The following is a 26,304-nucleotide window of genomic DNA, read 5'->3' as shown; positions in this document are numbered from 1 at the left end:
ACTGAAACTTCCTCATGTGTAGCCTGGCTAGTGGCTCCATGAGGATACAAGATGCCATGTACCCCAGAGCTCTGAGGAATTCTCTGGCTGTCATGCACGGTTTCCACTGTAATTTCTGGAAATAGCTGATCAAAAAATGACCTTGTCCAGGGGGAGGAAGGCCTTCTGGAGGGAAGAGTCCAGGAGAGCCCCCAGGAAAACTGTTTGGATGGCATAGTGATGGACTTCTTTAGGTTTAGCAAGAACCCCATGGAGGTTAGGCGGTCCTGTGTGAATTTTAGGTCTGAGAATCTGTGAAGGATCTGAAGCCTATATTAGACAATCATCCAGGTATGGGTAAATCTGGACCCGTTTGGTCCTGCAGAAGGTAATGGCAGCAACTAAGCACTCTGTAAAAAACACTCTGAGCAGTAGACAGTCCAAAAGGCAGTGCTGAAAACAAACAGTGACTGGAGCTTGCTCTGAAGCGAAGAAAGCTTGTGTGCGACTTTGATATGGGGATGTGCAGATAGGTGTCTTTTAGGTCTAATGAAACCATGAATGCCCAAGGGGCTAACATGGGGAGTAGCTTCTGCAGGGACAACATTTTGAATTTTGGTACCCTGAGAAACAGATTTAAGCTGGACAGGTCCTGAATGGGACACCAAAACCATTCTTTTCTGGGAACCAGGAAGAGTCTTGAGTAAAATCCTTTCCATTTTTGATCCTCTGGAACTAAATTCCACTGCTACCTAGGAATGCAAAATTTGAATTTGTTCTAGAGCAGAGGTTTTTTTTTTTTTATTCTGGGGTACATTTCGGTATCCTTAGAATCTTAAAGGTTCTTTGAAAGTGAGTTTGTAACCACTGGCAATAATATTTAGAACCCACTGATCTGAAGTAACGTGGATCCAGTTCCGATAGAAAAGGGACAGTCTTCTTCCTTGTTTTGGGGTGGGGCCGGGGGGGGGGTAATAGCAGAGAGTTATAACTGCTCTCTGGCAGGAGCAAGTGTCCATCTCCCTTGCCTGTGAGACTGAGGTCCACTGCCTAGATCTTTGCTGTTGTGGTCTCTGCCTGGGGGTATGCCCCTCTGAGGTTCTCTGCTTGCTTCTAGATTGGTCGGGAAAGGGCCAATCCTTGGTCAGAAAATTCCTGCTGAACCTGGGGGTTGCACTTGTAGAAAGTCCTTTACTGTCTGCATGGATTTTGCCTTGTCCTCCATTTTTTTATGACCGCTTCAGCTATAGCCCCAGAAAGGCATTCTTTGTCAAGGGGTGCATCCAGGAGATTAGCTTTTATGTGGTCAGGGAGAGGATACTCTCCAAGTCAAGCTTGCCTCCTTATCAATATGCCAGTGACAGCTGCCCTGCAGGAGGCTTCCATGGCATCATGCCCGCAGTGTAGGGGGTGTTTAACTACGTGAAAACTGGAATGGCACAGATCTAAAATTTTCTTAGATAGGTTTTTATCTTCTAGACCGGACAGCTTTTGTTTTAGCTGGTCCAAAATGGTTTGCTGGTATTTGATCATATGGAATGGACAGCTGAGGGCCCTCATAGTAAGGGTAGCAAAATGTACACTTTCTTTCCAAATTTATCAAGAGCCCTACTTTGTCAGTAGGTAAAGGGTTCCTAGAGGTACTGGCCCTAGATCCCTTAGGGCCTGGGGTGACCACTTCACGGTCAGCAATTTGGTTTTTGAACAGATATTTATGAGAGTCCTGGACCATGTAGACCAGGTCAGGCTTTCTGGGTGCAGGAGGGAGCGAGACAGGATTTAAGGAGGTGTCCTAAAAATAAATCTTCCACTACTTCCAGAATTGGTGAGATTATGAGAGGTTTGTGCTCAGGGATGTCCAAGAACTCCCTGACTCTCTTTTTGGCCTGTGGGTATTCTTGTGCTTCCCACTGAAAATGCTGCCTCATAGCGTGAAGTGTCTCTCCAAAAGTGAGATCTTCTGGTGGGGGATGCAGCGGAGAGATTTTCCTCTGAATCCGATACCTCAGAGGAGGTGTACGCAGGGCCTTCCTCAGATGCACAGCCCTCCAAGCCACACTCTTCTTCTGGATGCAGTGGATCAGGGAAGTATTAAGGCGGTATCTTTCTTTTCCCTTGGGTAATATCCTCTGAAGTCTGTCTGGACCTTACAATATCCTCTGAAGTCGGTCTGGACCTTACAACGTTAATGAGGTCTTCAGCCAATTTAATTAAATCTTTTTAGGGTCCCTGAAACTGGGAGCCCATAGGCCTACACGAAGGCCCTTATCCTTTTTGCAGTTAAGTAAATATAGATCAGAACAACCGGCAGATGCCACACTACATGATTGCACAGATTCCTGCATCAGAAAATGAGCTAAAAACTCTGCTATAAGCCTAATAGTTCTAGTGTCAAACCTAGCACAGAATCAACAGTTAGGAACGTTGTGGTCTGCGACTAAGCAAGTGACACAAAGCGTATGGAAGTCTGTGTGTGGAATTTGTTTACCAAAGTGGAAACAATTATTAACTTTATCTGACATGAGTCAAAGAATAAAGAAGGATTCCCCCAACAGGGTATTTATCTTTCCGATGACAACGTCTCTCTGGTATAGACCGACCAACACTCGAAGTCTGCTTCAGGCTCTGGCAGCAAGAAAAGAGTGAAGTGATTACTCAGGTTGGCTCCCTTTATACCTGAGCATAAGGACGTTGGTTAAGGCGTCCGCCTGCCGGGGAGGTGAAATGAGTTTCTCAGGTAGCTAGTCCAGCTGAGGGCTTTCACGGCAGGAAATTCCAACTGTCAGGACTGCAGTGAAACACAAACATCATCTCCCTACAAGCTCACATGACCCTGCATTATCCACCTCTCTCTCTTTTCCTCTCCAATCTCTTCCCCACGATACAATAACTCCTCTGAAATGTTCACACTCTCTATACTCCTCTTGGCTTCTCTGAGCTGGCAAGGTGCCCAGCCAGGAAGCAGGGAGGACAAAAATTAACAGTGTCCCCCCTCGAAAAAGAGTAGTGGAAGCTTCCCAAGGGCCTGGCCAAACTTCATCTAGAAGTATAAAGGTCATCTCAGGTTTTCCCTGAAATTAGGTCACTAGGCTAGTAGGACTAACCCAGTCAACAAAGGATAAAAGAATAAATAAATATTCTACATGGCAAGGTTCATTTCTGTGTGCTAATCTCTTTGTTCCTCATATTATTCCACGACATCCCCTCAAGTCCAAGCACCACAAATACTTTTCACCATTCACCTCCACAATTCAGAGAAAACACCAAATTATTCCACAGTGGCGTCAGTAACTGCGAAAAAATTAGCTTTAAAACTTTGTAAAAGCAATTAGTGCCTTGATTTACATCGCCTTCAAGATTACTAGTTTTGAATAAGAAAACTGCATGTTTATTGACTGGAAGGAAAGGCTTAACCAGTCAGCAGATGGGGAACACTTGGCATACTAACCAATGAAGAGAGAATGTTAAGTTTCAAGGTAAATATTTAAAATATAGTGCATTATTCAAGCCCTTAGGGCAGGGGTCTGCAACCGTCACTATCAAAAGAGCCATTTTAGGCCCCTCTCCCACCAAATAAAATTCATCAGGAGTCACAAAACCTATTTGACCCCTAAAATGAAGATAGCACAGTGTATAAAATTGTATACATAGTTATTATACTAAATATAAAAGATCTAAGTTCATAACAGCGTTATTTAAAATCCGTCCCTATTTTTGTTCCTTAGTTGGGATTGCTCGATCGCTCTCAGTGTGTGTGTGTGTGTGTGTGTGTGTGTGTGTGTGTGTGTGTGTGTGTGTGTGTGTGTGTGTGATCTCTCGACCTCAGAGCAAGAAATCTGGACAAAGCCATAAATAATGGGGGACAATGGCCCAAAAAGAGGGACATTTTTTAAATATTGCTCTTACAAACTTAGAACGTTGATAGAACAGATTTTGCATTAGCATGAATTTTCTGAAGGGTATGAAGTCTGAAACTCAAATGTCTATTTTTTCTGACTTTAGCCCTCAGCAATTTGCCAGAAAACCGCAATTCTATGAGAAACAGACCAAATGTATGAGGCAAATGTCAGGGCATTCTGCAAAAATCTGCACAGTTGAGAGGTAACTGTGTGGACGCGGGCACGAGTGTGTGTGTGTGTGTGTGTGTGTGTGTGTGTGTGTGTGTGTGTGTGTGTGTGTGTGTGTGTGTGTTGTGCAATGTGCAGTAGAGTGGCCATTATCTTTCAAAGCTACAAAGGAGCCACTGCAGAGGGGTGGAAGAGCCGCAGCTTGCAGACCCCTGCCTTAGGGCATGAAGTCCAATGTAAAAATACATTATCTTTTAGTTTGTAAAAAAAAAGCTAAGTAAATTCAAAACAAATTAACATCAGAAGACTGAACAAAATGAAAACTTCACACCTGACAGATATAAATTATGACATGAGAAAATGATGTATGACTGGGCTAGAGTCAGATTTATTAAGAATATCTCTCATGTGCTGCAGCAATCTGACAATAACATGTCTATAAGTCAGCCATATACAATACTTTGAACAAGGTGTTTACATACTATAAGCCACACATGGTTGACAACATTGTTTATTTTTTTTCAGATGTGCCTTTATCTTACTAACAAAGAAAGAGTCCCAAAGGAAAGACTAAACAGCCACTACAATCATATGCTGTGAGGTTACACACTTGGCTGGGGAGTGTCCCACTATGGATGAGGAAGTCCATGCATCAAGATGAGCTCCCAAAGGAAAATTTGGGCCATCTCTTGAGACAACTTAAAAAAAATCAGATTTACTTAGGGCAATTTTCTATCATATAAAAAAAGAGATGTATTTGATGATAAAGTAGATTTCCTGTTTGGTATCATTGTTTGTTACTCTAGGACACTGACCAAAGTTTCCCCTTCTACCAACAACGTGTGGAAAGATAAAATATTCTTTTGAGGTTAAAAATATGATAACGAAAGTTGTAATGAAGGATACTGTGAGGTTACAGCAGACATTGCTTCATTATATATGGAAATATCCAATGAAGAAGGGTTAGAAGTGGTTAATAGGGAATTGCGGACCTCAGGCCTTTTTAGCAATAAACAGGTGAGATTGTTTACCGAGATTTTAGATGTGATCTTTTCGTACAATTTCTTCTAGTTTAATAATGAAATTTATAGGCAATCAAATGGTGTGGCAATGGGGGCAGCAATGACCCTGAGTTATGCCAATATTTTTATGATGGGCTAGGAAAATTAATTTGTTTTTAAATCAGATTTTTTTTTTAGGTATGTGGTAGTGTACAAATGTTTTATTGATGATTTGTTTTTTTACCTGGGATAGCTCAGAAAATGAACTCCAGAATTTTATGAAAAATGTTGGTCTTTCGGCTTTTCCCATTGAGGGGTCGCCACAGCGGAACTCCGGTCCGCTAATGACTGGCAGTTGATTTTTTATGGTGTCAAGTTGCCAGACCGACGCCCAACCTTCAACGAAGGCACGCCCATTCAACGCATGTCTTTCGAACGCCCACTCGACCGTGGGGAGGACATGCAGACTCCACACAGAAGGCACTCTCAACCCAAGCCGAGAATCAAAGGGAGAACCTCTTGCTGTGAGGCAACAACGCTACCGCTGCACCACCGTGGAAGTCAATTTTATGAAAAATGCAAATAAGTTAAATTATTTGTGGCTTACATTTAATTATGACAAAGAAAATGTTAACTTCTTAGATTTAGGGTTATACAAATCTGCCAATGTTTGAAAAGTGAAGATTTTTAAGAAGAAAGTGCAAAGCAATAGTTATCTCCATTTTAATAGTATGCATAGTTTTAGTTTAAAGAAAAATATAGTTAGTAAAGGGAAAATTCAAGGATTAGTAGGTTAACAGATGATATAGAATTTTTAATAAAGAATGTGAGAATGTGAAAATTAGGTTTTATGAGACAGGCTATCCTAGAGTTTTAGTAGATGAATTAATGACAGAAACAAAAAATGAAAGGTCCCTTATAATTGAGGATAGTGATGATGCTGCAGTTGTTAGGACTGCACAAAATAATAAAGATTTTTCTTCATGTCTATTAGAAAATACTTTGGATGAACTAAAAAGAAGGGTAATAAAAAACAATTGGTGTTTTTTGATGAACTTTCATGAGTTAAAGGATAGAATAGGGGATAGCCCTATTTTGTTTCTAAAAAAGGAAAGAATCTTAAAGAATTTATTTTAAGAAAAACAGTTTTAACCAGTTTGCATCAAATCATCAAAATATTGATCAGGTGTAATAGTTGTACATTTTGTCAGTATATAAAAGGAAAAAATGTAAGGCTTGTAGCTAGAAATTATGACATTGGTAGGTGGATCCTACCCAGTTTGGCTTTGTTAAGGGCAGATCCTGCCTCTTAAACCTGGTCGATTTCTTTGAAACAGTCACCAAGGCCATTGACGAGGGGAAGGTGGTCCACACAGCCTACCTGGACCTCGCAAAAGCCTTCGATACAATATCCCACTCGGGCATTATAGATAAGCTCACCAGCTTAAATATAAATCCTTATGTCACTAGATGGGTTGCAAACTGGCTCAAGGACAGAACCCACATGGTTAGAATTGCTGGAGCCATGTCAGACTCCAAACCAGTTACAAGTGGCGTCCCACAAGGCTCAGTCCTGGGACCTCTCTTGTTCGGTATATATTTCTGGGCGGTACAGGCCAACACGGAAGGACTGTGGTTGACCAAGTTCGCAGATGACTGCAAACTGGGCGCCATAATCAACTCTCCAGCCGACACAAGCATCCTCCAAAAGGGCCTCATAGAAACAGACAACTGGTGCCAGAGCCATGGCCTCAAGCTAAACGCCAAAAAGTGTATAGTCATCCCCTTTGGCAAAAACAAAGTGCCCATAAATTACCACATAGGTGGTAATCCATTAAGTACAGAAGAAGTCATTAGGGACCTGGGGACCCAAGTTGATAGCAATCTCTCATTTGATAACCACGTGGCCAAAGTGGTTAGAAAAACATTTTATATAGCCCACCTAATCATGAAGGGATTCACATCTAGATCAGGGGAGGTCATTGTACCACTTTACTCATCCCTCATCAGGCCCATAATTGAGTACAATGCCCCTTTTGGGATGTACCTTACCAGACACCTGCAGCAACTGGAAAGACCCCAAAAGTACCTCACCAAGAGGATCAACGGGCTCAAACAGATGCCATATGCTGCCCGGTTAAAGAAACTCCAGCTCTACTCAGTGGCATACAGCCTGCTCAGAGGCGATCTGTGTCTGACGTATAAAGCCATGTCCAACCCGGAATTAATGGACATGCTGCACCTCAGAAAATCCAAATCCCATCGAGCTACGCTCCGAGAGACTTGAACCTCAGCACTGAAATAAATAGGACATGCTGGAGGGACAGATTCATAACCCAGAGGCTCCCTTCACTCTGGAATAAAATCCCAGTCCAGGTTAGGCAGAGTCCCACATTGACTCTCTTCAAGAGGAATCTTGATGAGTGGATGGGAGATCGTAGGTTTACCCCGGCTATCACTTCTGTGTCACTGTTAGACAGAGGCACAGTATACTAACCTCAAAAAAAGGCATAGCAAAATTAATTTAAAATGGGTGGCGAAAGCCAAACACACTCTGGCTAGGCTTATAAATGTGCTAGGGCAGATAGCCTAGTATGAACCTATGAACCTATGAACCTATATAAACAATTTAACTGCAATTCAAAATATGTTGCATATATTGCATTATGTGAGTTATGCCCAGATTTCCACATTGGTAGAACTACCAAGAGAGTTTTTATGAGTGTGTGTGTGAGCATTTACGAGCTACTGACAAGATGGATGTAAGTAACACTTTAGCGAAGCATGTAAAACAAAAGCAGATGAAAGAAAAGAATAAGGTACCCTTTAAGTTGTCAGTAGTAGAGCATGTTTATGATTATGCATGTAGATTTCTTGCTGAAGATGAACTTGACTGAAGAGAGTATTGCTGGCAGATGAGGGTAAATGCTTGCATTTACCCAGGTTTGAATGACAGAGAAAAATTTCAAAATAGTTTTAAGAAGGAAAGGGTTAATGCATTAAGCATTTGGGTCACATGTAAGCTGAATAAGTATTTAAATGGAAATGTTAATTGTGCAACTAGGTCTGTTGATGTTCCATGGAGGGAAATGAAAGAGCTTACCAGTTGCCACTGTAGATTTGTTTTATCAAAGTTATTTTTATTAAAAGTTTTTGGTTTTAGTCGTTTGTTTCATTACATAAACATGGTAAAGATTTAACCAAGGGTTGTAAATCAACATCAGTAATATACCAGTTACCTCCAAAGAGTCTCCATCTTGAAAAACTATAAGCCTCCCAAGTGGGTTATGGGGTCTTTGTGCATCTTTGGGAGGTGGCAAAAATGTGGCACGTAGAAGTTATAATACCATAATTTAGAGCTTGCTCTAGTAACTTTAAGTCACAGTGAGCATTACTTCAAATATTAGCTGCAGCTTAACATATTACTTATCCTGAAAACTCATTACACATAAATGAAACATCCCCTTGTCAATACCTTACATTGTCCTTGATAGATAACAATGTTAGCTTTAGAAGTTAATGTTTTCAAGGCTGTCCATTTCTCTTTCGTTACATTAGAGTTCAAAGCACAAAGTTTGATTTTCTGAAAGTACTGTACAATTTCTTGTCTATCACCACAGAAAGCAATGCATGCACAACAAGCATTTGGCGGAATGAAAAAAAAGACACCCTCTTAAAACCAGCTGTTTGAATATATTGCTATAATAGAAATAAATCGGTATTAACTTGTCAATCTTTGTCAGCAAAATACCCAATGTGTATTTTACAAAAACAACAATATAGTAGAACTTCATAAACAGACGCATAAGTTGAAAACTTCAAACCTTTCTTCAAAATTAAATGAGTTGCCTCAGCTAAAAAGACACTCCCAGACAAACAACGTTCTCACTTTGCAAGTGGCCATCAGAAAGTGTCTGTTGTGCAGCTCCTGAGGTTGAAAGTTAAAAAACTACTGATTCTCTCTTTGGGGACAGGAAGTACTTACAGTCTGTAGGGTCTTTCACTGTCAGGAGAATTTATCTCCGGCAAACGGTAATAATTTTGCATATCTTCTGCTCCACTTGAATAGGTTTGGTATAAAGTCCACTTACAAAAAACAGAAAGTGTTGGTACAATTTTTGGATATTTTCTTATTTATTCATTTAAATTAGTTTACTGGAGAACAGCTCTGGTCTCAACGGACCAATTTCTGTATTAACCTGGCAGTATAAAAAGTATCACAACAAAATTGTACAAAACCATGCAATAAAAAGAAGATATTATGGTTGAATAAATTCAAACAGGAAATTTAATACTGATAAGTAGCATGCTTAAATGACTGTATACAACAGATTACTGTACCACCCTATAAAGGACTATATATTTACAAATTCACATTTTGTAAAACAATTGTTTTATAACCAGAATATGTAGGGAAAATGAACTCAGCAGGATAGGTGGTAGAGGTAAGCTAAAGGCTGGAAGTTAGAGTAACTGATAAAACTCTAATAAATAGTCTACTGACAGCTATGTATGTGGATTAACACCATATAAACTATCTCTTATAGGAAACCCACATCAGACAACACTTTCCTCTTAGCAACTACCACCAAAGCACCCCATTCAGTGAATTTATTATACTATAGGGGATTCATCAGAACTTTGAGGATTTGTACTAATGACGATCTTGAACAACACTCGGTGAGGATCACTAATCATCTAGGAGAGTTACCTTTCCACACCGTTGGTTGAAGGGGAATATTCGGTCAATGTCATAGAAACAATGACATCAAAAAGATAATCTACTTTGGCACCAAATATATCTCTTTTACATCACAAAACAACTGGGTTACTGTTGTAGCTAACTTTTTCCAAGACTATGTTAAGAAACAGCCGAAAGTTTCATATTAAAGCTCCCCTTCTTTCATGGACTGCTCTGCCATGTCTGGGTCACTCCCCATTAAACTGCTTGACTCCATAGTATATGACTGCAATGGCTGTTTAGCCTACCCTTTAGGGACACTTCCTCCATATATAAAATAAATCCACATCTGCTGCATCCAACAAAAACTGAAAAATGTTAGCAACCAGGAATGTTTACAGTTTGCAAAGCCACTGTTCAAAATATAACATAAGGCAGACTTCTAGACTTGTTGGGGTCAGACTCCTGGAGCCCATGAGAGATAGCATTTTCTGATGCGTCATAATTCAGATCCTCAGGTCTGACATTTTTTTTTTTCATTTTGTATATTCTTCTGGATTTTAGCTTGCATTTGGCTCCAACTCTGTTGCAAACTGAAACATACTGCATTTTTACCATAGAAACTCTATGCCCCGATGGTATATGTATTAAACTGAATTTTTAATATTTACTGTAAAACATGTTTAACATTCTCTCTTCTTTGCTTTGCATGCCGAGTGTTGTCATCTGCTGATATTGTAAGGGAAGGCTGAAGCAGTCAATAAATGTGTAATTATCTTGTTCAAAAATAGTAACCTTTAAGACTATGTAAGCCAAGCTGCTAGTTGCCTTTATAAAATTCTGAAATAAAGTTTTATCACATTTCCTAATGCTGGTGTGTGTGCGCATGTGTGTAATACCATTCATCAAGTCTACCTATGCTCCCCTGCTCCCCACTTCTTCTAACGTGCTTATAAAAAAAAAAAAAATTGCTCCATCTCTAAATTCTCCATCTGCCACCTTTTAGGTTACAATCCCTTACTACTTCACCAGAACCACATTTTATATATATACACACACACATATATATATATATATATATATTAGTGGTGCTGCGGTAGCGTTGTCGCCTCACAGTTAGACGTTGCCCGTTCGATTCTCAGTTAGAGCGTCTTCTAGGTGGCGACGTGCGTGAATGGGCGTTCCTTCGTTGAAGGTTGTGCATTAGGCCCGGCAAGCCAGCACGTAAAAATCTACTGCCAATCATTTATATATATATATATATATATATATATATATATATATATATAATTAGTTCCCCTTTATATGACTGAATTAACACGGGTGGGAGGGTGGCCTTACAAACACAAGGTGCAGGGTTTGAGTCTCGCAAGGGATAATTGGCTAGGCTTAAAATGGCTCACAAGAGCAGTTAGCTTAGTACTAATCTATGAACCTATAAGCCTGAAAAATCAAAAGCCTGAAAACACAAAAAATACATATACTGACTTTAAACAACAAAAACATATTAATTTCCACTAAGTATAAGCAGAGGGACAAGCCCCTCCTGCACCCATGTGGGGGGCTGTGCCCCCCACACCCCCTGCTACTTAAATATATCAACTCCAGGATTGCACGTCATTACACTAAGTGCAATCTTGGAGTTGGAATATTTAAGTAGCAGGGGGTGTGGGGGGCGCACAACACTTCCCAACCAGGGGTGGCTCGTGGTACTGGACTGCAGCCCAAACAACTTTCTCATAAAAAAAAAAATTAGTTTAAACAGTCCATATTGGGAAGAATGCAGGCATCTATGAAGATGCCCAGAAGTCATTGCAGTTGTAACCGGAGGAAACAGGAAGCCGCCGGGACTGGTAAGCCAGAAGCCTAACGCATAATACGAGTATGTAACGCAGCTAGTCTTTTTACTCTCACATTTTCTTCCCACACTTTAACTGGATATACTTATATTTTGAGGGAACAGAGCGAGAGATGGAGGACTCTTCAAAAAAAAAAAGTGGAAATTGTTTAATCATCGATCGGAGACTTGGAATCAAACTTGAGGTGAAAGAAGCCAAGGCAGACTATTTGTAAATTGATCCCCCCATACACACACAGAAAAAAGATTTATTAAGTTCTTCGTTTTTATTTTCCTGGCAGGGCCAGCCACATATTTTCTGCATTTTTTTTCCTGGCAAGGTTGAGCAGATACTAGTGGTCTGTGTGTTTTGGGGGCTGTTGAGGACTATTTTTTTAATATAATATCCTGTCAAGGGTAACCAAATATGAAGGAGGCAATGTGCTTTAGAGGCTGCTTGATTGTGGATGTCTATTTTTCTAATAAAATATCCTGGCAGGGGTCAAACAGGTACTAGGCATGCAATGTGTTTTGGGGAGTTACTTGTGGATGAATTTTTATTTTTTTTTTTTTACCTAACATTTCTGCAGGGTCAATCAAGATGGATTAGAATGGCATGTGGATACTTTGTTTTTAAAACTCTAGCCTTGCATGACTAAAGTGTGTGAGTGAACTGAAGTAAGATCACCTGCAAGCTCTTAACCCTCTGACACTAAATACAGTAATGTAACAGTTGTCTTCTCTTTTCATTTTAAACCTTGTAGGCACAAAGCAGACATTGTGGGTAGGCAATATGGCTTGGGGGTTATGCCTAGTACGTGTGAATGAAATGACTGGCCTTACTGATGTACTTCTGACTTGCTTTGCAAGAGTAACGTGCATCTAAGTGAAGTAAAATCGACCATAAGCTCTGAACTCTCACTATTGTTTATGTGAAAAAATACATATATTAAACAACAGTGTTGTATTTTATCCTTTTTGTCTTTTAACCTCACAAGATCAAATCAGACACTGAGTGGGTGGGCAAGAGGGATTGCGGCTATGTGTGAATGAAGCAACTGGCTTTGCTATAACAGCTATGCAAGACTGTAATAGTTGTCTGTACTTTCAGATGAATGTAATCTAATCATCAAATGTAGGAGTCATTCTTAATGTATATTATTTCATATTTGTTCATGTACCTACTGAATGTCCGATTAAAAATATTTATAGTATGTTAGAGCTTTTCTTCCCGGACATATGCTAAATTTTTTTTTTTTTTTTTTTAATAAAAAAGACAGTTGGACAAATTTGGCTAAACAAAAGTAAAATAAAATGAAATGTGTATTTGTGTAGTGCGAGCTGGCACACAAGTTGTGATTAATGTTTCTGTTAACTAAATGAAATTAATGTAGGTATGTTAATTTAATCCTAACAGGATCAAAGTGGATTATTTGTTCTGTAATGGGAGCACTGTTTGTGAATGAAGAGTCAAATGTCCCTGCTCTTTACTGTTGTAATTCTGGTTTTCCAAAATGAATGTGTATTTTGGTAACGTCAGCCTTCATGCAAGCCCGTGTCAATGCCTCTCAAAGTACAGTTGTGTACGCTTACCATAAATGTAGATGTTAAGTGTATATTCACTGTTGCAGTCATCACCTGTGGGTTATCCCTGCTGTGGTAGCCCTCAGCTGGCCAGAATACCACAGTCAATGTTTTTCTGCGTCAGCTGCTGTCGCTTGCTGCCCGACGTCATGTCATCAGTGCTATAAAAGGAAGGCAGCCAATGCCATTACATCGTTTTTTCTTGCCCTAACCAGTCAGAGGCTCAAGTAAATATGGTAAAGTGGCCCTGGTGGCTAAAAGCCACCATTAGAAACTTATGTCTCCCTAAAGAAAGAAGATAAGGGGGAAGGAGGGTAGGAAACCAGGACTGCAGCAGTGAATACACTAGAACATCTACATTTATGGTAAGTGTACACAACGATGCTATGTTCTTAGTGTTTCACTGTTGCAGTCATCACCTGTGGGAGGATTCCCAAAGCTGAGAAGAGGAGTGGTAGGATTAGTAAAAGACCTAGGAATGGGTCAGCATGCCGTGCAGAACTGCAGAGGCAAACCCTGCCCTAGCCTTAGAAAATAGAAGTAGGTGGTAATGCTTGGTAAAAGGTATGGACAGAAGTCCAGGTGGCAGCTTCCAGGGTGTCCCTGGTGGGAAGTCCTCTGAGGAATGCTGTGGAAGTGTGGAAGTGGAGGCTGCCCTAGTGGAATGGGTTTGAATAGACTTGGGGGGGGGGGGGTTCCCATGCAATCTGTAGCAGAAATGGATACAGTGTGATATCCATTTGGAAATGGTTTGCTCAGAAATGGGCTTCCCCTCTGCCCCTGGGGCAAAGCTGACAAGTAGTTGGTCTGTTTTCCTGAAGGGGTTAGTACGGTCCAGATAGTACTGGAGCTGTCTGTGCATGTCTAGTGAGTGCAGAATTATTTTCCCCTTGTTTTGAGGGTTAGGAAAGAAGGTGGGTAGATGTATGGCCTGGCTGAGAGTTACATTAGATACCACCTTGGGCATAAAGAAGGGATTAGTCCTTAGGGAGACCCTGTCTGTGTGGAAGATGATAAAGGGCTCAATGGCCATCATTGCCTGAAATTCTGAAACCCTTCTGGCTGAGGTGATAGCTAGGAGAAAAGCAGTCTTCCAGGAGAGGTATCTTAGTTCTGCTGAAGCAGCAGGTTCGAAGGGTGGTAAAGTTAGTTTTTCCAAAATATAATTCAGGTCCCAGGTTGGAGTGGGTGGCCTTCTGGGAGGTCTGATATAAGAAGCCCCTCTGAGGAATTGTTTAATCAAAGGATGAGAGAACAGGGGCTGTTCTGTATCAAAATGATCTGAAATGGCAGAGGCGTGGATTTTAATATAGAGAAGGAGAGGCCACTATTAAGTAGCTCTGCTAGGTAGTCCAGGATAAGAGGGATGGAAGGTTGGGAGGTATTGCCCCCTCTAGACTGGCTCCAGGAGCAGAATCCTTTCCATTTCCCTGCATAACATTTTCTGGTGCTGGGCCTTCCTTGCATAACATTTTCTGGTGCTGGGCCTTCTGGCCTCTGTGATAATGTCTAGGACCTGTTTGCTTAACAGGGGCCCCTTGTTTGCCTTTAGACTAAGCCATGCTGACAGTTTGAGAGTCTGCAATTCTGGGTACAGCATCCCCCCCCCCCACACCCGAGTTAAGAGGTCTGGGATCAGGGGAAGCTCCCTGGGAGGCTGTAAGGTCAGGCTGCGCAGTAAGGGATACCAATGTTGTCTAGGCCAATCTGGAGCAACGAGGATGGCCTTTGGTCTCTCCTCCCTTATTTTGATCAGTACCTTTGAAATAAGAGGCAGAGGAGGGAATGCATACACAAAGAGGGTATTCAAGGAGAAGGTCAAGGCATCCACCTTCCAAGCTAGGTAGTGATACTCCCTGGTACAGAATTTTTTCAGCTGATGGTTGAGATGCGAAGCAAAGAGATCCACCTCCAGAGTTCCCCACGCCCAAGTGATTTGTAAAAAGATTTTTATGTGGGAGCTGCCATTCGTGGGGGTCCAGTAAGTTTCTTCTTAAGTGGTCTGCGAGGGTGTTTGGTGATCCCTGGTAGGTATTGGGCTATCAGGTGTAGTCCCATGGAAGAGGCTGTCAAGCCAGAGGTTCATGGCGTGGTGCACTGTCTTCAGAGAAGCGAGGCAGCCAATGAAGTGGGATGATAAGCTAGTTCTCCCACTGCATGCTCATCCTGAGACAGTATGTGTTGCGTATGGGGGAGGGAGGGGGAGACAGAACCAACTTGGATTCCAACAAGAATTCTCATCAACATACTTGACACTGCCACAGTGTGCTTAAAGCTCCTCATCAACCCTAAACAAGAAATGGAGAAAATCTCTGGGAGGTTGCTGGATTCAGCAGACCCGCTGAATGAGGGCAGGGGACCAATAATATTTATTTATATTATTTATACTTTGTTGACTAGGTTAGTCCCACTACACTAGTGGCAACTTTTTAGGCAAGACCAAATGTGGTACTAAAACCACCTGGGGAAAAAATGTAGCCAGCATATCGAAGAACCTCCACTATACTTTTCAATAGGTGGCATGGGATCTTTTACATCCACCTGAGCTACCACAAACTCAAGCAGATGGGACCTCTGTTTAGCATCTCATATGAAGGACGACACAATCAGGAGTGCATCACCCTCCTAATGTTGCAATGTAATGTCAGTAATCCAAATCACTTGGGGTAGGAATAGAACCCACAGCCTTCTGGTCCTCTAGCCCAAAATGTGTGCACTCTACAATGTTGTGCCACTGACACTAATACTTAAAACACCCTACCTAGTGCAGCACTGTGGATTTGCTAGTATACCAAGCTTAAGCACTACATGGGTAGTTCGTACTACAATGCCAGACAGCCCTGAAAAATGACAGAATGCAATGCACAAGCCATAAAGTGGATGGTGAAATCAGGGTGCCACAACGAGGCATAAAAAAATGTAAAAATCTCCTAGTATTAATGATGGAGAGAGTTGTAAAATGCTAATTAAACGATTTCTTTCCCATAGCCAACTACAGGAGAAGCAGAAAGTCATACGGAAAAAGTGCAGAGGAAGATCACTCAATAACAGAGAATTTTCTGGTAGCCAGAAAAGAAATTAGCAAGAAATTATGCGGACAGGTTGACACCCTACAAGAACATATCCAGGAATGTGACAAAACCTACATACATACATGCACAAATTAATATAAAATACAGTAGTTAAAAGCCACAACTTACAAATAGGCCTACATGCATGAGAAGCATCCAAACCAACCCCTCCACACATGCTCGGTCCATACCTGTCTGCAAAGTGAAGCACTGAGGCCATTATATAGTGCTAAAAGTCCATCACTGCGAACAACGCGAATAGCCATGCCTGTCATACGCATTTTCACCTCCTGCTGGGTTTGCAGATGGACCTGTGAAACAGAAAAATAATAGGAATTAAAATGTTGGCAATAAAGATGCAATCATTAAGACTGGTAAAGACATTATATATGACCAGAGTGTCACACCCATTCCCAACAGCAGAACTATTTTATGTAATATTAAAACTAAGTGGCCAGGCTCCATTTTCAGTCAGAATCTTTGTTTCACAAATTACACAACTGTTTCTCAAATGTAACATCAGTGCTTGTAAAAAAAAAAAATATTAGCTGCTAGACTTGCAGATTAGATGTGCATTGTGAATTTCCAGCAAAAGAGGCCCTAAAACAATCCTGCAAATGCATCTAAATTAGGACATGCATTGAAGCAAAGGAAGCCAAACCCTCCTGACAGTGTACACAAACACTCTGATGAAGAATTAGCATATCTCCACACCTAAAACCTCCCAGGCACTGAATCACACATTAAAGTAGTCTGAGACCAATACTATCTCCTGCCTTTCCTAGTTCCTCACTATGCCTCCTTGCAAGTAACCCAACTCTACCCCATTAAAATTGTACTTAGTACAACCCCTGGTACAAAATCTACATCAGATTAAAAAACACGTAGCTGGTTCTATGACAGAGGAATAAATCCCTGACTGCTACTCAGATAATCTGGGTTTGATTAGAGTTCAGGTGTTTGAGAAGCTATCAAGGGAAGACCAGAATTAGAAGCCCCATGCTAGCTCACCAGTTCTTGGGAAAGAGTTAGCTAGCTACCAACCCAAGAATGTGGCACCAAAAGGCACACTTTCTCTAAAAAAAAAAAAGGGTGGGGATCCCCTTCACAGGTATCATGAAGTGCCAATCACGTTCAGTGGAAGACAAACTACTGGGTTACTTGGGACAGAATGCTTGTCCAATTTGCCCCTCCTTCCTGTCTATTAAAGACAACATTTAACAAACAACGCTTAACTGAAGTTAACCAGTGACACTACATTTTATTTGCTAGTTAGGTAACCTCAATGGATGCAACAGCTGGTTTTCAGCAGTGATCCAGCAGCCTGCCTACTTAAGTGACATGTTCAGAATCACACAAAATGGAGGTTAAGGGAATACAATTCAGAACTACAGGAACAGTTCGTTAATGGCTCACAGTTTTAATCCTCTGTTAACTACAACACAACTACAATATTAAAAACAGCCCCAAATCGTAAGGATACATAGAGAGAAGCCACACAAAAAATGGTCAATCAGGATGATTTCACAGATTTGTCAAGTCTAGTCCCTGTTTATATGAGATGGCACAACTTTTTGCTAGGGCGCATTGGCAGAAGGACTTGTTTTCTGAGGTAGTTGGGGTTAGAATAGGAAGCTAAGTCAGGCTTTAATCAAGGAGTCTTCTGTTAAAGCCAGAATGTCAGGCTTCAAGGTGCTGCCTGATATCACTTCACCACATGCACTGCAAAGCACTACTGTCCGCTATAAAAAAATCAGGTGGCTACGAAAGACACTGAACCAAGAAACTGACTGTAGCACATATGAAGCTTCAGAACCTGGATTAACTTCAGTTTTACTGCAAGAAAAAGAATAACATGTTTCAGGAAAAGGAACGAATAACATATTTAGAAAAAAACTGAGGACTTGAGTAAATGAAAACTGTTGCAACTATAATTTGCTACTTAAGCTACAGTAGTAAATCTCCAAGTACTGTGGTCAGTGGTAGGTCTTGTCTGTTACTCTGTATCTGATGGAATACACACAAATATATATATATATATATATATATATATATATATATATATATATATAAATAAACACTCTGTAGGAGTTGCAGGAGGAGTCAATTCTGGGTACATTGTGGGTGCTGCGAAGAGCACTTTTGACTAACATTAAAGACTGAAGCAATACAAAATTTCATGCACTTTAAAATCACACTGACTTAGGAATGGGGTCCATTCCCATCCTGGTATTAAAAACCCAAAAGAACTGGAAAAATTAAACCAGGTAGACAGCTATTTCAGTGTTACTTCTATGTTAACACACAGAGCGACACGCAGTACATACCTACAAGGAAACTTATCCCGCTTTGTTTTGCCTTTGTTATAGGTTCATAAATAGATAGGCAGTTACTAGGCATGCAGTCCAGGACATCACCAAACAGCCCTGGCCCAAATTCCTAATTGCCCCAAAACGCTGTCTGGTTAAGTGACATTCAAGGTCACACACTGCAAATAAACACAGTGGGATTCAAACCTTGCTCTAAAGGAAGTCTCTCTTTACCCGCTCATAGCCTTAATCCCTTGTGCTAATTGCCAGACTTCAGGAAAATCTTGAATAAAAGAGCATTTAATTATTTCCAGTCACAGTGACTGTACTGTGTTCCAAGTCACTGATGCAGACTACATAAAATGCACCTACTGCTACAAAGTGCTTCTCCCCACAAACACATCAGGAGGCAAGACCAAATAAGTAATCAGGCAGCAAATGAATACCTGCTTAGCATACAGTAAATACAAACTCAAATATATTAAGATTATTACATACACTGATGTAATTAAAGTGCAAGCTACATATTTTAGATTTAGAAATTATCATTAGGAAGCCAGAACTTGAAGTCTGAACCAAAATGAAAAGTTATAAACAGCAAGGACATGAATTTTAATGGAGGAATAACCAAGATACATGTCATAAAATCAACACACTACCTTAAAACATGTGGCACTAGTATTAAAAAAAAGAGGGGGGGGGCTTCAATATCTGGCATTCCACACAAACTGAAAATTTCCTCAGTGCATCTTTGTAAGAGGACAGAAACTACCTACTAGAAAAGACTGCAGACCTGGATACTACTGGAACTGGAATAACCATGCTGTTTACTTTATGCACAATGATCTAGATGGGACATAACCGATAGATGGGTCAGGAGTCTATGGAGTGGAGACAGTCAAAGACTGTCTAGCAGGCAGATCTGCAGTTTGGAAACACTATTTCCCTGGCCCATAATGGTGCTATCAGAATAAGACCCCACTCCCGAATGAACTTAATCATCAGAAGAAATGAGTGGAAGGGAAGAGGAGGCCCTGAGCCAGAAAATCACCAGGGCTTCCGAAGTGCTGCTGCTGAGTAATGGAATGAAGGAAAACATTTGTAGCACTTGTGGATATCGTCATATCTGGGTGTAGATAGACCCACTCACCATCTGTTTTGAGTCAGAACACAACAGCTCAAGTCTGCCCATTATCAGTGTCTTCTGAGGACCTCAACAGCTACCAAGAGAAGCAGTCATTCTAGAAATCTCACTCCCAAACTCTAGCCTTTCTTTGAATAAGGGAGTTGTAGGACAGTGTGCTCCGTCTTGTTTGTTGGTACACCAAACAGCAGCTAATCTACTAGTGGGCAAGAAAATCTAGTGTGATCATAGTCTGAGGACATCCTCCACTTGCAGCACCCCTTCTCTAAGGGAGGGTTGCAACAGTGATCAGTAATGTTTCTGGAAGGCAACATCTCACCATTAGCATGTGGTATAGATCACCATACTATGGGATTCTTGCAGACATTTGATGACTTTATCTTTGTATCAAGAAGATCCACTTTCAGGACATGTGGAACCTTCTATATTTATTTGGGGGGGGGGGCTTTCTTACATAGTACTACTACAGGGGACTACTGCCATCAGTTTGAAGGCTCTGAAGAACATAGTGGCTATGAAGACAGTCCGACATGAACAGGGTAGCCGCTGTCAGTAAGCCCTGATCTTTCTAATACGAAGAATGTCTATCAGGCCTTGGCATCTAAGCAGCAGCCTATTAAAGTCAAAACACTTGCATATGGTGGAAAATGAGACTGCAAAGTTTACTTTTCACCCTAAGAACCAATAAGAATTGCAAAGCAAGAAGAATGTATTCAGTCTGTGTAACAAGTTTGTCTTCTCAACATAGCCACCAAGAGTCAGCCAAGTGTCTAACAGATTATTCCAATTTCCTGTCCAAAAGTGGAAGTGACTTGCTCCTAAGCAAGAATGGAAGGCACAGTCTTAACTGGTATGTGACTTGTACAAGCAAGTAAACATTTGAAAATCAAAACATGGCATCCCAGTCTACGAGTACTACGTGAATTGTGGCCATATAATATCTCTTTTGGAATAAAAGGTCACTCAAGTTTATAATTAGCCCAAGCTCTTGTATTTTTGGGTACCGAAAAAAAAAATACATGTGGACTAACGATCCTTGCTAGCAAAACATCTTACATGGTTCTTTTTCACAAAGCTTTTGTACGTTCTTCCTTGAAGTTTTGTTTTCTTTTTTCCCCTCTGAAGAGCACATCTGGCAAGGAACAAGATAAAAGAAATGGACAGGAAAACAGCAGCAGAGATTCTACTTCTATGATCCCCCTGTACACATCTCCCTGGCTACAGTGAACCAAGCCTGGGTGTGGAGGAAACTGATCAGAACAGTAGTCAGGACTGCAGCAGTGCACCCTTCGTCTGGTTGTAGTTGCAGAGGTCCATGCCACTGGGGAAATGACCTTGCTGGCCACCATTTGCAGTGGGATGCTGAAATCTGTCTCCCTGCTATTGTTGTGGCTGTGGGCTGTGGCGGAGCCACAACTGCCACTGGCTCTTCCGTGGTGCAGCCAGGCATGTCAGTGAATGGCTATGATGGATCCTGCTGCTACAGCAGTCCTGTCTCCAGCTCTGTGTACCAAGACCTCCATTATGCTACCAACAATAGTAGCAGTGGCTACCTAAACATAGCTGCTCCATCGTCTGCACTGTAGCTATGACTACCACTATACTGCTGACAATCCTAGCAGTGTATGCCTGAACTTTAAAATTATAATTCATAGGGACTTCAGGAAGTACAGATGGTAAGATGAACTTTGGCAAATGACACCGAAAATACACAGCATGCACATCAAGTAGTTCAGCTCCTTCAGTCACACAGATAAAGTTAAGAACATGCCTCCCACAGCATCCATGACCACAGAATTCCTATCACAGGTGTTTACTAGGCTAACGGCCTTTTTAAGCCTAGCCATGTATCCCAAATTTCTGACAAGTTTTGATACCCTTGATAAGTGTAAGCAGGGGCCTGGGAGACTACAGGTTGCCTATGTCCATTAAAGACATAGGTGCCAAATCAGGGATGAATTTACTGTTTCCCATCCAACTATCCAAGTTGCACTTGAACTGGGTTAGGGAGGAACTCACATGGATGGGGAGCCTGTTCCATAGACGGGGTAGTCTCTGCAATACATACCCCTCTCTCCAGCAGGTCCTACTTATATCACAGGCAGGTTTAAATCTTTACAACAGGTAATTCTGGTGCTGTTTGTTTTGCGGATATGCAGGAAATCCATCAGAGTGGGGTCTGACAATGCCCTGTATGCCAGGCATAGATATCCCCTCAAAAGCCTGTAGGAGACAGAAAACAGGGATAGGGCCTTGAGGTGGTCTGCACAGGACATTTTACTTGCACCCTGTATTCTTTCAGTGAGGAACCTCCATGTACATTGCAATTGTTAGATATACCTGCTTAGGTACATAAAAAAGGGGGCACTGTACTCAGTGATACTTATTTAATTAACATTTGTTTACTGGGAAAGTTCGACTTGGAACAAAGCCAATGTTTGGTGATGGCCCACGGAGAAACGTTCCAGATACATGTCTTTGTAACATGGGAGGAAACCGGAGCACCCGGAGGAAAACCACATGGACGTAGGGAGGACATGCAGACTCCACACAGAAGGCATCCTCAGCTGACAATCGAACCAGAGAACCTCTCGCTGTGAGGCGACAACGCAACCGCTGCACAACGGTGCTGTCCATGATAGGTCTGATGAATGCCAAATACATTGGAACAATGACTTCCATGGACTTAGATGCCATACCTTTTAAGTTGCGCAACACATAATGATTTCCTCACTACTGTAGACAGGTGATGGTCAAAGGCTAGATTACTGTGTCCCTAAGTCCCTGACTACTGGGTCAACTCTAAGGGGTGTGTTGTCAATATGACAGTTACCAGGGATAGATGACTTCCAAAGGGATACTATTATGCATTTCTTGGCATTTAGTTTTACTCCAGGGTTCTGAAACCAGTTGTTTGTCTGCGTCAGCCCCTCCTGGAGATTCCAACTTCCTGGGTCCTGTCTGTAAGCCAATTTGGCTAACCATTGGGTGACATACAAGACACTACTGGCATTTGAATTCTTTTTCCCTGCTATTTATAAGCGGGTTACTGGACTGGTCAATAGATCCTTTTCAGCTATGACTCAGGCTACAGTATTTATAGCTATTTATAACCAGGTTATTATTGAACTGGTCAATGGATCCTTTTCATCTATGAACCAGGCTCAAGTGAGACAGTCAAAGAAAGTAGAATTAATTAACAAACCAATAAATACACCTTTATAAAACAGATTTACACAACTTACAACATAGCTTTACAAATTATGAAAGTGTACTATATTGGCACTAGTGAAAGATGTGAAAGCGCACATTCACACATCTGCAAATTGACATTACCCCCATTTTGTACAAGGGGTCAGGTTATCACATTAAATGACCATCATCTAAAGCCAATGTTCACAACACCAGGTGGTTGAATACAATAAAAACTGGCTGTAGTTAATACAAGTAGAGTCAAATTATCCAGTGTCATAGAAGCACTGATAAAAGTTGTTTTTTCAGTTTACTTTTAAAGTCGATCACTTTTGCCAGTCGAGTAGATGATTCAGCAAGGCTGGTCCAGCTTAGTAAATGCTCTTTCTCCAGTGGCTGGTTTAAACTAGGATGTAAATAAAGTAAGATCATACTGATTATCTCTAGAACAATAAGTTTGTTGCCCAACTGGTAAGTTTATTTTTAGTGGTAGACACTGTCCCACTAGGAGAATTATGAACAACAATGATCTAATTAGTGTAGCTCTGCTTTGTACTGGTAGCCAGATGACGTCTTTTGGTATGTCAAAATGGCAAGTGTGCAAGTCCACCAGCATGAAAAAGTCTACATATTTTATTCTCAACAAAGTGTAAACAAAGTCTTTTACAAACGGAATTGGGGATTATCAAAGGAAGGCCATATTCAAGGTTAAAGACGAGAATATTCCTAGCTATAGTACATACATACATTTATTTACTTACTTATTTATTGCATTTGTTTACCAGGAAAGTCCACTGGGCCTAGGTGAGCCCATTTTCAGTGGAGACCCCGGGAGAAAAACTCCACATGCAGTCAACAAGTACATACAAATGGAAATACATACTAGAGCTAACAGGTATTATACAGTAACAAGCTTGGACATAGTATGAGAAAACGGTTCAAATTATTTATATACACACTACCCACTTACATTATGTAAAGTAATTAGCATTGTTAAAGGACTTTATGCAACTAGAATGTCAGTTTAGAGATTATAGGATTGCTGAGGGTTTACACAAACTGGATGACAAATTTTATGATATTAACCGTTAGAGATCTGAGGCGTGAGTAGAGTAAATTGTCAAGGCAGAGTGATGGCTCCAGTGGTTAGAAATGGAGGTGAGAAACAGAAGACGGTGTAAGGTGGATTACAGTGAAGAAACGTGTATGGGAAGTGGGATCTGTTTGTTTGTAGACATATTTAGGTGGCACACCAGCAAGCCATACAGGGGTGAATTAAAGTAGGAGAAGCAATGTTTAATGAGAGTTATTTTGGCACGAGCATAACCAGTCAGAGGAGAGATGTTATCTAAGGGACTTTTGAAAGACAGCAGGATTACAGATGGAAGTGATAGAAGATGGCAGAGTGTTCCAAAGTTTAGAGACAGTAAAAGAATATAGCACTGGACCAGCTGAGAGACTGTTTTCTACTTTGAGCAGTGTTTTGTTTTCAGATCTGAGAGGTCTGTTTGAGTGTTACAAAGAAAGTAAGGAGGAAAGAGAAAGGCAAGCTAGTGGTTTATATATAATTTTATGTGCAGTAGTTAACTGTAGGTAAGCGAGATAATGTGGTAGTTCAAACCAATTTAGTTGCCGTAAAGATGAACAGTGATGTGTTGAGAATTTTGCATTTGTTGCAGATTTGGCAACCTTATTGTAACATGAGTCAAGTTTGGTTTTCAGAGAGGACTGGATATTGGTGAGGATAGGGGCACCATATGATAGGGATGGTAGTAGAAAGGATGAGGCTAGAGTTTTTTTCACAGTGAGGTTAAGGAAACCATTATGTCTATACAGGATACCCAGTTTCTCATATGTTTTCTTTTAATGCTGCTGTGGATATGGAGGTCAAATGTTCGATGTCATCATCGATGAAAACCTAACAGTTTGGTGCTACAGACAACTTTTATGATAGTATTGTTCTGGGAGTGGACACAGAATTAATTCCTGTTGAGCGGGCTAGTTTTTTAGGGGGGAGTGAATAATAGAAGTTTAGCTTGGTTGGAGTTTAGATAGAGATGGTTATTTGACATCCAAGTTTCAGTATATGTAAAGGCATGCTGGGTTAGTAGTTGTAACCCAGAAGTGGATTTGGCAGTGTAGATAATTGTAGAATCATCTGCATATTGGATCACAGTGCCTTGAGTGAGAGTGTTATGGAAGCTATTAATGAATATGCTAAATAAAAGGGGGCCCAGTACGGATCCTTGTGGCACTCCTGTGGTTATGTTGAAGAAGGGCGAGTAGGATTGCTGCCATTTTGTGTATTGTTGTCTACCAGTGAGATAGTTTGAGAACCAGGTTCAGGATTGGGGGTGAGATACCTAAATTAAGAGAATTTGGCGAGCAGAAGGGGATGGGATATAGTATCAAAGGCTTCTGAGAGGTCGAAGAAGAATGAAGAGACAGTGAAGCAGGCATCACGAGCCCTATTTACTTAGTCCTTTGTAAGGCAATTTCTACTCCTAACATTACAACTTTGCATTGACCAGTGTTTAAAACATGTTGAAAGTATATCTTGCTTAATGTAGTAAACTGCTTTATGTATTTTTCACATTTTATTTTTGTATCTTGCCACAAAAAAAAGACTTAGGTTATCAGATGCTAAGCAGGAACAACCATTACCTGATGTTTTTGTTATTGAATATTGTCAAACAAAGTCCAATCTTATACAGCTTAATTCTTCCTAACTGACACACTTGCACACTTGACTTTCATTTCTATAGCTCTCCCATGCATCATTTAACTTATTTTACTAGGCTATAACCTACCATGACACTGTATGGCATTCCCCTGACTCTTACAGCTTTACCAGAGCTAATACTTAACAGTCATAGCTCTACCATTGTTTGTGACTGGTCACACAGCATGTGCTACCTTAATCTAATGCTCTATTACATTTCCTTCTATTTTTCTTTCAGTAATCCAAACCACCCATTAGGTCAAGCGGGTCTCCGCTTACATAAAAAGCAGTGGAAACCTCAAACAACTCTTGCGTACTGGACACCCACAGACACTGTGCTGTAACTAAAGAGACTAAAAACTAATATAGGTGCTTAACTTCCAAGTGTCTAAACAGTAAAATACCTTAACTGCACTAACTTAAACAAATGTTAGTGAGTGTGATAGTATATTCTGCTGTACAGCTCCTTAATCAAACCACTGTACTAATGAGCACATCATCCGAAAGCAACAGCTGAATAACCCTCTCCAGTAAGTGTCCCCCACTAACTAAAATCTATTTTTATTTTAGAAACAATTGAGTCTATAAAACAGCATTCCATTACCTCTTCTGTTTCATCTGTAGCCAACCCCAGTTTTAATTTTAAATCCTTTTAAGAATTTCAGGGTAAAATTAGAGAATGTCAACACTTGCCTTAATTTAACAGTGCAAGCAGAG

The 26,304-nt window shown here is 40.8% G+C and overlaps 1 protein-coding gene across 1 annotated transcript in view; it reads right to left on the bottom strand.

The window, feature by feature from the left end:
- SLC25A10 (solute carrier family 25 member 10) overlaps positions 1-26,304 on the bottom strand; it is a 518,101-nt gene that overhangs the window by 391,455 nt on the left and 100,342 nt on the right. The window contains exon 2 of the mRNA XM_044068197.1: positions 16,412-16,531. Coding sequence (XP_043924132.1) covers positions 16,412-16,531 — 120 coding nt within the window. The remainder of the gene's footprint in view (positions 1-16,411; positions 16,532-26,304) is intronic.

This window comes from Protopterus annectens, chromosome 4.part0 (genome assembly GCF_019279795.1).
Source record: "Protopterus annectens isolate FY-2018-M chromosome 4.part0, PAN1.0, whole genome shotgun sequence".
NCBI classification, from domain to species: domain Eukaryota; kingdom Metazoa; phylum Chordata; order Ceratodontiformes; family Protopteridae; genus Protopterus; species Protopterus annectens.
This window is presented reverse-complemented; position numbering and strand designations above follow the sequence as displayed.